This window comes from Centruroides vittatus, unplaced genomic scaffold (genome assembly GCF_030686945.1).
Source record: "Centruroides vittatus isolate TY-2023 unplaced genomic scaffold, ASM3068694v2 contig_912, whole genome shotgun sequence".
NCBI lineage: Eukaryota > Metazoa > Arthropoda > Arachnida > Scorpiones > Buthidae > Centruroides > Centruroides vittatus.
Genome location: NW_027122601.1, coordinates 472,067 through 484,802, shown reverse-complemented (window position 1 = coordinate 484,802; position 12,736 = coordinate 472,067). Strand labels below are relative to the sequence as shown.

Here is a 12,736-nt window from a genome sequence, read left to right as displayed (position 1 = left end):
ATCGATGCTCTACTGTAATATTATATTATTAGTTAGAGAGAAAGATTGTGTGCTATCCCAGATAGATAATCCATAATGCTGCAATTACAGTAGCTGCAAACGATAGTAAGAATCTGTGTATTTAAATAAGCATATTTCTTTCTTGGATCTTGTGACAGATGACCAACCAGAATTTGATTGTAGTAAACTTTTTGTAATGCTTGTTTGCTTTCAAGAAATCCAATGCATTTCCAAATGGTGGGATGAAAACTTCCAACAATTTGACTGAAAACTTTATGCCATCTTTCCACTGAATTGTTTGTTTTTGGTAATTCATTTTCAGATTGTTGATACATATTCCACATCTCGATGGCATATGTTGATTGCCGTTATCCGTGACATCATGATCTTTCAATATAGGAATTATTGAAATAATCTATGACTGGTATGATTCCTTGAGGTAGAAATTCTGACAATTCCTCAAAAGCACTAACAACTTAATCTGTCAACACAATTCAAGAGCTGGGATCATTCTTAATTTCTTCAGTGCAAAGTCTGGATCTTCTTGGTAACGTTGTTGCAGACCATTCTCTTGAATCTTCTGACTTAGATGAAACAAACAGCCTGTAATTTTACAGTCTGGGAAAACTCTTTTTAAACTATTTATAATTACCAATTCAAAATCATGATACTTGTTGGTCTCAAATTGACATTCAGTGTTGTTAATTTCTGTGAAAGGACTGATTTCCATAAACTTTATCAATAATACATATATTCTCCACGGTGGTTTGTATTGGCTTTTGTGGTTTATAAAATAATTTTAACGTGTTTTTAACACATTTTTCATTTTAGATTTTTTTATTGTTTGTTGTTTTGAACTTGTAAATCAGATAAAGTAATAAGCAGAATGATGCTATAAATAGTTTAGGTACTTTGCCTAAAGATTTGGGAGTCATAAAACATTCATTGACAGTGCATTAAGTATTACGTTAACTGCCTATTGCCAAATTCTCAAAATTTTAAAAAAAGGTATTTACTAATACTTACGTATTGGTGTGTTTCTGCAGAAAAATGAGTTTTTATTGAATTAAGAATGTAAGTTTGGGTGGTAATTAGCAAATCATATTTGATGTAATCTACTGACATTTAAAATAGAGTTTATTCATCTGGGGGTTAAATATCCAAAAGGTTTTTATCCATGGGATTATTGTCTTAGAACCACTACTTGGTAGACTAACTGCTTGTTTTTTATGAAACAGGACTATGTTAAATTTTACTATTATCCTCACAGTTATTTAATCATTCACTTCTACATGTCCAAGCCATGTTCTATAAACCATTGTAGCCTACTGATAAATCTGCAAATTGCATTCATACAATGCTGATGTGTTGCAAAGTATTTTATTGTGGATTCTTTTTTCAGTTTCTCAACATAGCCAGTTTAGTGGCATACACTTGCATCATAACATGCCCCAAGGATTCAATGGCCATGTGGATGGAATGTATTCCATAGACCTTTAGACAAGCCCATCCCAATCTTACATCCTAGTATTGTTGGAAAATTGCTATTCTAACATGATGATGACAATGTAACTCTAGAAGAAAAAATGTCTTTATTTTTCTAGGTAATTTTCCACATTTACAATTTCTTCTCAAAGAATGTGGACCAATGATTCTGTTTTGATTTAACACTCACCAAATATTGAATTATGACAAATCTCTTTCATATTCCTGCACTTCAACTGGGTTAACTGCACTGTAAATTTTGCACTTGTGATGTTTACTTCTGCCACTTACTTGTATGGAAGGTTACTTAATCTAAAGAAAAGGACATGATGTAGAAATTATCATCATCCTCAATTTTAGTGTGAAATAGTTTGCAAATGTCTGTTTGCTTTTGATAGTGGTATTTTTCTTTTAGAAATGGGCAATCTGAATTTTTTAAACTTTACAATAATGTTATATATACTATAGTTTGCAGAATTCTAGCTTTCAAGCTTGCTTTCTGTCAGGATTTTTTGAACTCCTGTTGAATATTTTGCAAACTCTTTCCACAGTTTCATTTGAAACTCTTGGATGATCAGCTATAGCATTAAAAAACTATGATCAGCTATAGCATTTAAAAAACTAGCCCTATTTCATCCAGTTTAGCAATGTTTTTCTTGCAAGTTGTTCTTGTCAATATACCTTGTAAAATTTCCACTGAATTAATTCTGAAAACTTCATTTCAAATAACCACTTTGATTTAGAACTGTAGATACATGTGCATTGCTTGCATTAGTAGACAGTGTTGCCAAAAGATTAAAATTTTACATTTTAGGAATATATAAGCTGTGTTTTCTAAAAATAAATGAAAAAATAAAATTACAGACAAAATCATTTCCATCTTTTGTACTCACTGTATAGTTACTTGCTTAAAACTGTAGACTAAACAAAGCTCTACAAGTATTTGGTTTAATATTAAAATGAAATTTAGTTTGCAAGTTTTTTAGTAATGTAGAAAAAATATGTTTAAAAAAATTGTTTCCTTTAAAATTAAATCAGATTACGTGTTATTTTTTGTTTTATAACACAAAAAAGTTTTTGTTTTACTTTATAGTAAAAAAAAAGCTCTCTCTCATATCCATGAACAAAAGTTTTAACAAAATAAATGTGTTACATTGTTTATTGTTGTTTAAGACACTGTTATAATTTAAAATTATTATAAAAATAGAAATAAATTATTTAATGATCTCATTTTAAAAAAATTTCTAAACTATTTTGTTTCATTCACTGTTCTGTAAACCAAATCATTTTTAACTTTATAAGGACTGTGTTTAAATGGAGTAAGATATTCACTTCAAGTTTTTGAGTTATTAATAGTAATTAGATGGAAATGTCATGTTATCCCATTTTTGACCCTCATTGCATATTGTGCAATAATTGCTAATACATCAAATGTTGAATTTTTTAAAGTCTTGGGTTATTTGAGAATCAAAAATTTTTTAAATCTGTGTAAAATAACGTAATGAGACTGTTAGGTAAATAAAATTTAACAAAACAAAGTAATTCAATAGAGAAGAACATTTTATGAAAACTTTGGAAGCAGTCTTCTCACAGAACTGGCAATATTTGATAATGTTTTTTGAAGTGAAACTTCTTTGCTAGATTTGAAGTGAACTGCCAAAATATTATTATGCTATTATAATAATTATTATTAAACTATTAATAATTATTTACTAGCCTTATAAAAGCCCATAATAATTCAGTAGTTCATTTCAAGTAGATGGTTGTTTATATTCTTTGCTAGTACAAATAAAATTTGTTTGTGGAGATGGAAGTGACGTCATCACGAGATACTCGCTCCCAACGGTTTGTATAAAGGATCGTATTAACTGTAGACTTTTTGGCTTTTTAGCACACTCCACTATAGTGTTAGGACTTTTGTGAATCTGTCAGACATTTTATATATATATATATATATATTTGAGATTGTTTCATTCAATCCATTCATTGCACATGTCCATGCGCATGCACAAAATGGAACTGAACATTTTTGTTTATGGTCATAGTAAAAACTACCTGGCTCCTCTGGAATCTATAAACCACGTCCTTACTGTATATTCAGTGAAAAATTCTTCTGAACAACTACTTGATTCCAAGAATTTATAAAATTTATTTTAAACAAAATTAATATTTGATTCTCTTTTGTGGAATGTGCTATCAGATCAGTTTGACAGGTCTTGTTTAGTTGATAGGATGGTCATCAACTCTAGGATTTCAATATGATTGAGTTACAATATTATCTGTTGCTATTTTGGCTTACAAGATGATGATGTCTAGGAAATAGTTTAGTTAAAGATTCTCATAGTTGATATTTGACATTGAGTTTTTAAATTGTTTCAATGACAAAATACGTGATTTAAACCTAAGGACATACTGATATGCAAACTAATTACTACTACAGTTGACAAGTGCCCAATATTGAACAATGAAGTGAAATATGCTAGGAACTAATAAACTCAAAAATACATACATTGAATCTTACATTAAAATTAGATTTAGTTCCTTCATGTGCCAGTGATGAATATCTGCTGTTTTTTTATTTTTATCAAGATAGAATTGCATGCAAGAGTAAATACCATTGTGAGAAGCATGTAAAAAAGGAGAAATTTGTTTGATTTTATGTTCAGTTTCAGCAAAAATTACAGAAAATATTTGTTTTTTTCACATTGCATTGTATTTTGTACATGACATAAATTTACTTGAATTCTTTCAACAATGATACTTCGATAGTGTTACTTTTATAATCAGAGAATAACAGTATCAGCATACAAGCAGATGAAGATAGCAAATGACATGCTTTTATATTTTTGAAATCTCAGAAATTGGATATGATTTCTAAGATTTGAAATCATACTGATGCAGCACTGCTGCTAAATTTGTGAGAATATTCTGTTATAAATTTTAATGCTTAATTTTTAATAATAATATGCATTTTATGGTATATTTATGCTTATTTGGCAAGTTTAGATGAAATATGGGTGCTTTTTAATTGTGTGTGAGATATATATTCCAGTTTACTACTGTAACTCAATGTTAAAAAAATGATTTTAAAGTAGTAATAATCTATTGCACTTACTAATGACACATAAAGACAAGTATTATTGGAATGGGCAATGAACATACCTGTCCTACATAATAATAACTCTTTAATAATGATGATGATAATTCATGTGTCATTTGTACTCAAAAGATGAATATGAAACTAACTGATAAAGTGAATTATTAATAAATTAAATAGATCATTTCACATGAAAATTGTGATGTCCCTCAGTATGATTTTTTGTCTGAAGAAGTTTGACTTGCAACAGAACAGAAAAAAATATATATAATAAAAGTAAATGCTAGAAATTAAGTGTATTAAAAAATTTTTATTTAATTGCTTATGTTAACAGTTAAAATTTTTGATTGGGGTGATTTTTAAGGTTACAAAAAATCATTTATTTTTTAACACTTGTGTGAAATATGAGTATGTTGCTTAATTTCACATGATTACTTGCATTTTAGTGAATTATTTCAAGATTATTGTGTTTTATGATAATACAGTATATACTTGATTGAATATTTTGTTTGGTTACAAGTGTTTTTGAGCTAAAATTCAAAACTTCTATTAAAGTGATCATTAAAAATGTTTATTAAAACGATTTTTTTTAATTATTTATAACTGAGCTTTTTTAAGTAAGGATTTTATCTGTAATTTCTTTAAATTTGAATGAAAACACTTTTGTTGCTCACCTAGAGATTGTGATAAGTAAAATGGTTATGATATAGTTAAATAAAAAGTCATTAATAATTATCTGAAATGTTTGTAATAATTTTTATTTAATAAAAATTATAAACAAATTAAATCGTAATCAGGATATTTTATATTTAGATGAGAAATATTTATTGTGACAATGCTAGGCTGCAATTTTAATCATATTTTTAATTTAAAATATATGCTCTCCACCGCAAATTAGTACCGTAGTGTATTTTCAAATTGGAGTCTAAAAATTAGCATAAGAGAATTGACATCACTAGAATATCATTAATAATTGATATTTTAATGCAAACAAAAGAAATTAATAAAATAAATGTTTTGGAAGTATGGAAAATGTTCAAAATGTATATTTAAAAAATAGTCACGTTTACATGTTTTTACACATTTTACCATCATGGGTTCTCATTATTTTATACAAAACTAATATTCATTTCTACTGCATCTGAAATTATTTTCATTGATTAGTTTATCCTATCTATTTATTCTTACATGCTAATTGTTTTCAACTTATTGGTAGATTCCATTTTATTATTCATTGTGTTAATATTATATTAATTTCTCTAGATCAAAAACTTGTTTTAAAGTTTTTATTTAGAATTTTCATTTTTTCATTTAACTACAAGACTCATTAATAAATTCATTGAATTATTGTATTGCTCTGAATTGAATACCTTGATTTAATATAGCTCTTGTTGATTTATGTGACATTGACAACAAGCCGTTTGTTTCCACTTTTGATCAATACTTTTTCAATTAGTCTTGGTGTAGAAAATAACATGTAATAATAATTTTTGTACGTAAAACATTTTTTTAATTCTCTAACTTAAATTTTAAGATATCATTGAGTGATTTTATGATGTAAAATTATATTTAGTAAATGGGTTGAATTATTCATAGCAAAATAATTGAAGGTTGGAGAAAAACTTAAATGTAACTATATATCTTGTTGATTTAATATTTAAATTGTAACAGAATTTTAATATACAAATTATCGTATACTCAGTAGGAAATAATAAATTGTCTCACTGATTATTGTTCATTTGGCCTTTGATATATATACATTCTCTTCGGCGATGATTAATATGAGAGTTTAATATATCAAATTCTTTTATAAAGATTTTCTTCGCGGCTTTAAACACGTAATGAATGAAAATTATTGTTTCGTTTTACTTTTATTGTATATGTTCGTTAGTAATTTGAAAGACAAATTAATGATGTAGTATGTGACTAAATGTATTATGTTGACATCTTAAGCTGTGAGGATTCGTTTTTACTTAAATCAATATTTATTAAAGTGGATTTGTAGTTGCAGTAAAACTCAAATACAACTGCAAAACAATGTAGGATTTAAGCTGCTTTTTTTCTTTGTTAGCTTTCATTCTTGTTGTTTTCTGGCACACCTCATTTATTATATTAGTATTTTTCCTCTTCGGATTTTGAAACTTTAAAATGTGTTTTAGTAAATTATTAATTAAAATGTAAGTTTGTTTATATGGAATGAAATTAATTTTAGTATAACTAATTTTCAATAGTTTATTTAAATGCTTTTTAATTTAATTTTTGTAGGTGTTATGTTTAGCTGTTGCCGTTGGACATGTAAATATGTCTCAAGACGAATTGGCACAAAACATAAACTTGGCTATCAACTTCTTAGTGTCGTTATTGAAGAAGAATTGGCAAAACATTCGCTCTCTTCATATAAAAAGCACCATGGGTCCACCTCAACGGCTGTATTAATTTTTATGAAAAGAGTGTATGTATTTGAAGAAATATTAAAGGTTAATATGGAACTATTATTTTGTATTTTATTTATCAGAAAAAAAAACGTTTTAAAATAAGCATTTATAAAACTCGAATATTTTGTCGATAATGAGTATAATAAGTTGTCAGAATTATTGTTTATTCATTGGAAAGATCATTGTAAAGTTATTTTGATGTCGGACCTTTATTAGTGAGAAAAACAAGAAAAAGAACTGCTTTTGCAGCCAAGTGATGTGTGAACGACATGTCATTTAAGGACAGTTGAGATGATGGATGTTGATGAATGATTTGAAAGAAAGTTGACATTATCTTCGATCTTCCAATGTCATTAATGGAAATTCGATTTTATTTATTCTTAGTTTATCAAAATAATTTGTGAAAACCAAACGTTTTCAATTATGTACAACTGATATTTTTCTTCTAAAAATTTAATTATACATAATCTTTTTTATTGCTATTACCGTATTCTAAAATAACGTATAAACAATTTAAAATGCCATTTGTGGAAATTTAAATTACTTATCCATGATTTAGTATATCGAAAATTTTAATTTTTAATAAGCACATCCAATAAATTCGCTTAAGGAAAAAAAAGAATGTTTACTAAGGAAAAGGAATGTAGCTGTTAGTCTCTAAATATGTAAAAAGATTACGGTTTAATTTACTCAAATGGCTTTGAAAGGAAGCGTATCAAAGGCGCTTTTTTAAAAGCATTTCCTGTGCATGAAAGCAGATTATCCTTCGTCTGACGGTGACTTCAGTTTTTCTCTCCTCACAAAATAAGCTACAACATAAATAAATTTTAAATGTCGCGATAAACTATCCTCGGTCGTGTACATATATATAGATAGATAGATAGATAGATAAAACTTTTATCATAAATTTAGTTGTAAAAGCGCACGAAAATGATACTTTTAAATTACTAGAATTCAATTGTAAAGTATTATTTTCCACGTTTATAAAACAATAAAAAATTTAAAGTGAAATATGTAGAACCATCAAATTGGATTGACGTAATCCAAATTAATCTCGGGTGGTTAACGATTTTTCGCATCCCCCCCAATTGTAAACTTGTCCATAAAAATTCGAAAGGATCGTCTCCATTTATCATTGCGCGGAAGAATGGAAAACTACGCATGCGTATTTGTCAACCCACCAGGATCAAATCGAGTAAATAAACGTATAGCGAAAGAGGTAAAAGCTACAGAACGTACAGGATGTCGAAGGTGATCTGATCACTTAATTTACAAGACATTTATATAAAAAAAACGAGGATACTTATTTACAGGTAAGAATTAATGTTGTAACGGCTTAAGTTTCATTGTATTGTGTATACCAGATGGTTTAGATATACAGTAAGAATCATATCTGTGTTCGGGTTCTTTTCGCTGATACGGACACGAGATATAGAAATAATTTATTATTTTCAACTTATTTAGATCGAAACTAATTTGTTTTATATCACGAATAAGGTATTCACTACTTAAATATTTTATTTATCTGTTTTGAATAATATGAGTCTTATCTATAAATTTATTCAATATTATAATAATTATCGTTGAATTGTCATGCGATATTTAACGTCTTGAAGCTATTCAATACTAAAAATATCTTGATTAAATTATACGATTTTAGCCCTAAGTGGAGCTACGAGGATCATTTCGTTAAAATTATTTTGTGAAATTAATTAGTTCTATCCGGCAATTAATCTCGAATTGATAATTATAATGGACTTGCGTGCTTTTAATTAATTGAATATATTTTTTGTAAGTTTTTTTTTTTGCTCTTCTAGTACGTAATTGCTTTGTGAATCGAGTTTAATAGAACCACATTCATTTTTTTTAATCTTAAATAGTTAAATTCAATTAATAAATTAGAATTAATCCAATACTCTAGCTTTTGTTAAATTTTCTAAAGGGATTTTATTGTTACAATACATTTAATAACGTTAAAAGCTATATCTCTATGCTTTAATTATGTGTATATCTAGAAATTTACGCTTGTTAAGTCTTGAAAAGAACTTAAATTTCGAAAAATTATTGAAAAAATTGATAAGTTACATGATAAACTAATTTTTTATAATGTAAATTTATATGAAAAATTTGTAGTCTCGTTTTTATATGAATCAATGTAAACAAGTAGTAACTTTTTTTAAGTTTAACGAAAGTAATTAAAGATAATCTCAATTGATTTAATCCAATTTTTAAAATAATTTCAAAAATGTAATTTATTACAATTTTCATAAAAGTAGAATTAATATGCTAAGCTGTTGCTGTATTTATATAATAAAGTATCTCGGCTAGTTGATGCTGAATTTGCTACTTTATACCTTTTGTTATGAAACCTATGACGACATACGACATACAGTATATTGTTGAAAATAAGAGAAACCATTGTGTGAGTGGGTGTATAGCACTGCATTGTGGGGAAAATACGATAAGCAAACAATCACGTGTTCACCCTGTAGGTGTATTCGAATAGTAAACCCAAATATTTTTATACATCAAAAGAAATTTGACTTTAATAACATTTTTTTTTTTTTAATTAAAAAAGTTGTGGCCTCTCGCTCATTAATTATGAAATGAAGGTTTGACAATATTTTAATTTAAAATAGCAAATAAGTAAGCATACAGTTATCCTGAGAATTTTTCTCGTCGAAATTTATGTCGTCTTCGTTTCACATCCAATTCCCAAAATGCGCTTTCACAGAAAGTAATGGGAAAAGATTGTTTTAAAATACCCTTTCGTTTTAAATTGATCCGGACTCTATTGAAAGTAAATTAAATTTTCACGTCCTTCCAGATATTATATATCAAATAAAAAATTTAATTATATAACAATATTTTATTAGAGTGAATTAAATTTATCTCGATTCTGCCCTAACATAAATTTTTAAAAAAAAAAGACAAACACTTTTAGTCCGTGTTTACTTAAACAACAAAACGTTTAAACAGCTGCTATTATATTAAAATTCGTCCTTTAAATTAAAATTTTGTTTGATCTTGTTTATATAAATGGGTAAATTAATATTCAAAAATTTAAATAAACTTTTTAAATTGAATTTTTAGTTTATTTTGTTGTTTATAAATGTATAAATTAATTTCTCTATCCCAAATTAAGTATAAACTAAGTGAAATTGTACTCAACATCTTTAGTGAAGGGTGCTGTTTTAGTAGCCATGGATACAAAATGGTAGCTATAGTTACAGTGTCCATCTGTTTTCAGACGTCAAGATTACTTATTTAATCACATTTAACACTTAGTTGTACACAAGATCATATTTATGAAAGAAACAATAATAATAAATAATAATCAAGGTATGTTTTCCCTAATTAATTAATATCAAAGGTATTATATTATCAAACAAATACTAATTTAATTAGGTTGTTATATCGGTTAATTTACCGAACGGGATAACCTTCGTAACCAGAAAATCGTTAAGTCTGCCGAAAAGAATTCTGCATTGATAAATCATTTTAAAGTTGGTATTTAATAATATATTAAATGAGCAATTTAAGTATTTAATTATGTTATAATAGATCTAAGTTTAAAAATTTAATCTTTACAATCTAATGATTCGGTTTGCTAATGCATTTTCCAGAATGTTATCTCTGAAAACGTTACGAATTTAAATATTTTATGAGTTAGTGATTTATATAAAGTATTGTAATATGTATAAATTATTTATATTTTAAACTGATATTTATCAAATAAATTAATTTAATATTTAATTATTGTTGTTTATTTTTATCAATATAAAATAACTTCAAAATAGCATAATAAAGCAATAGCACTAATACACTAAATGCAATCTTAGTTTTTAAATTTTTGATGACTGAAGATTAATTTTCGTTTAAAAAGTTCGTTTATTTTTATCTAAAGGAAATGAAATGGTATAGAATAATGGAAAATTCTAAAATACATTACCAATACCAATTTAGATTCTGTTGATAGTAATGTAAAGAAGGATACAGGAGCAAATCTTAGGGGTATTTTTCATTTGTGTAACAATATATAAAAGTTTTATTGCTTTAATAAGTACAGTACCTAAATAAACTAAAATACATAAATTTATAACATAAAAATATTTTTTTAAAATTATACATTAAAATGTAAACGTTATTTTAAAGAAGTAATAAAGCTCCAGTTAGTAACAAAAACTCTTAGGACGGAGTCGTATTAATGTTTATTTTGGAATGACAAAAGGAATTGAAAATAACATACTAATGATTGAAGCAATATTAAATTGAATTTTTTATAAAATAGTTGAGTTATATTATCTATAACAAGTTTCTATAAGAGGAAATCTTATAGATTAAATGATTTCCGAACTACTGAGATTTGAAGATCCTTCGAAACTTAAAAAATGTTTGGGGACTCGACTTATATACTGTATATAGCCTATGTTTGTATGGTATTATGAACACTAGTTTTTCTGTTTATTTATATTTTATGTAAATATATAATAATTCTATTTAGTATTAAATTTTTATATATAAAAGATTCATACGGGCATAAATGTAAACACGAATTATTGCTAGGAATTGAATGCGCTCTGTGAAGGAAGCGACTCGTATATATATATATATATTTTTAATCGTATCGACAATAAATAGTGTTCTGTAACGATACTCGTTGTGATTTCATCAGAGTATTTTTAGGAAAATAAACACAGTAACAGATATCTTCTGAACGTTTCGCAAACACTGGAACTAATTTGCGGACTCCAGTTTAGAAAAAGCTACTACAGATCATTCGTGACAGACAATATTGAAGATGTGAGTAATGCATTCTGCATTTTAGCTTCTAGTTTTTTTTTTTTTTTTTTTTTTTTTTTGGTGTAAGTTGGACCATTCTGCTTTTAAGGTAAGTTCAAATGTCTTACGTAAACATGTACAGTAATTCGGTTCATACATTTTAATATATCAAACTTTCGAAACAGGCTTGCAATCGATATGCAATGGAGAACTTTTTACATGATATTTAGACAAGCTTTACGAGCATTTTATACACAGTAAAAATAAACTTTTTATGATTATTTAAATGACCTAAACCATTCAGTTTATTTAAATAGTCATATAAAGTTTGTATTTATAGTTCATTTTACGACTGCATAAAGTATCAGAACGTTACAAATAGATCATTTGAATATATACCGATATGGAAACAAGTCACGATCACGTCTACATAAATATCAATGCATTCGAAAATCGCCATTAAAAATGACCTTTGGCAGTAATCCACAAATGTATTATTTCTATTTTTAACATATTTATACTTTCTTTTCTTATTTTATGCAAGTGAATGATTTTATGATTACAACAAAAATTATTATTTTAACTTAAGCAATTGTCATGAATGTATGTGTGTGTGTGTGTGATGTTTTTTATAAATTGTATTATATGCAGTGGTGATATTCAGCGAGTTCACACAGGTTCGGCCGAACCCGTTGTTAAAATTTTCAGTTTTCCGAACCTTGTTAAACACACGGAACATTTCTCAGTGGTTTTTTTTTTTAAATATATTACAATATACGTTTATATACTATGTAATACTACTAAACTAGAGCCTTATACCCCGTTCGCACCGAGCATTTCAATCTAGATTGTGAGCAAGGTCGGGGACTATGTCTTGGCGCGATCTCTCTCGACCGTTTCAATCTCGACCGAAACGAGGTTTAATCGCGATCGATTC

General features: G+C 27.0%; 2 protein-coding genes across 3 annotated transcripts in view; both read left to right on the top strand.

Annotated features, from left to right (window-relative positions):
• Positions 1–7,077, top strand: part of RpL10Ab (ribosomal protein L10Ab) — a 513,017-nt gene extending 505,940 nt beyond the window's left edge. For both annotated transcript variants that reach the window (XM_067281247.1, XM_067281246.1), the window contains exon 5: positions 6,848–7,077. In XM_067281247.1, the coding sequence (XP_067137348.1) occupies positions 6,848–7,018 (171 nt within the window). In that variant the 3' untranslated portion in view covers positions 7,019–7,077. The remainder of the gene's footprint in view (positions 1–6,847) is intronic.
• A 1,044-nt stretch (positions 7,078–8,121) lies between these two features.
• LOC136984294 (synaptotagmin-5-like) overlaps positions 8,122–12,736 on the top strand; it is a 29,995-nt gene continuing 25,380 nt past the window's right edge. The window contains 1 exon segment of the mRNA XM_067281224.1: positions 8,122–8,330. The gene's annotated coding sequence lies outside the window, so the exon portion shown is untranslated.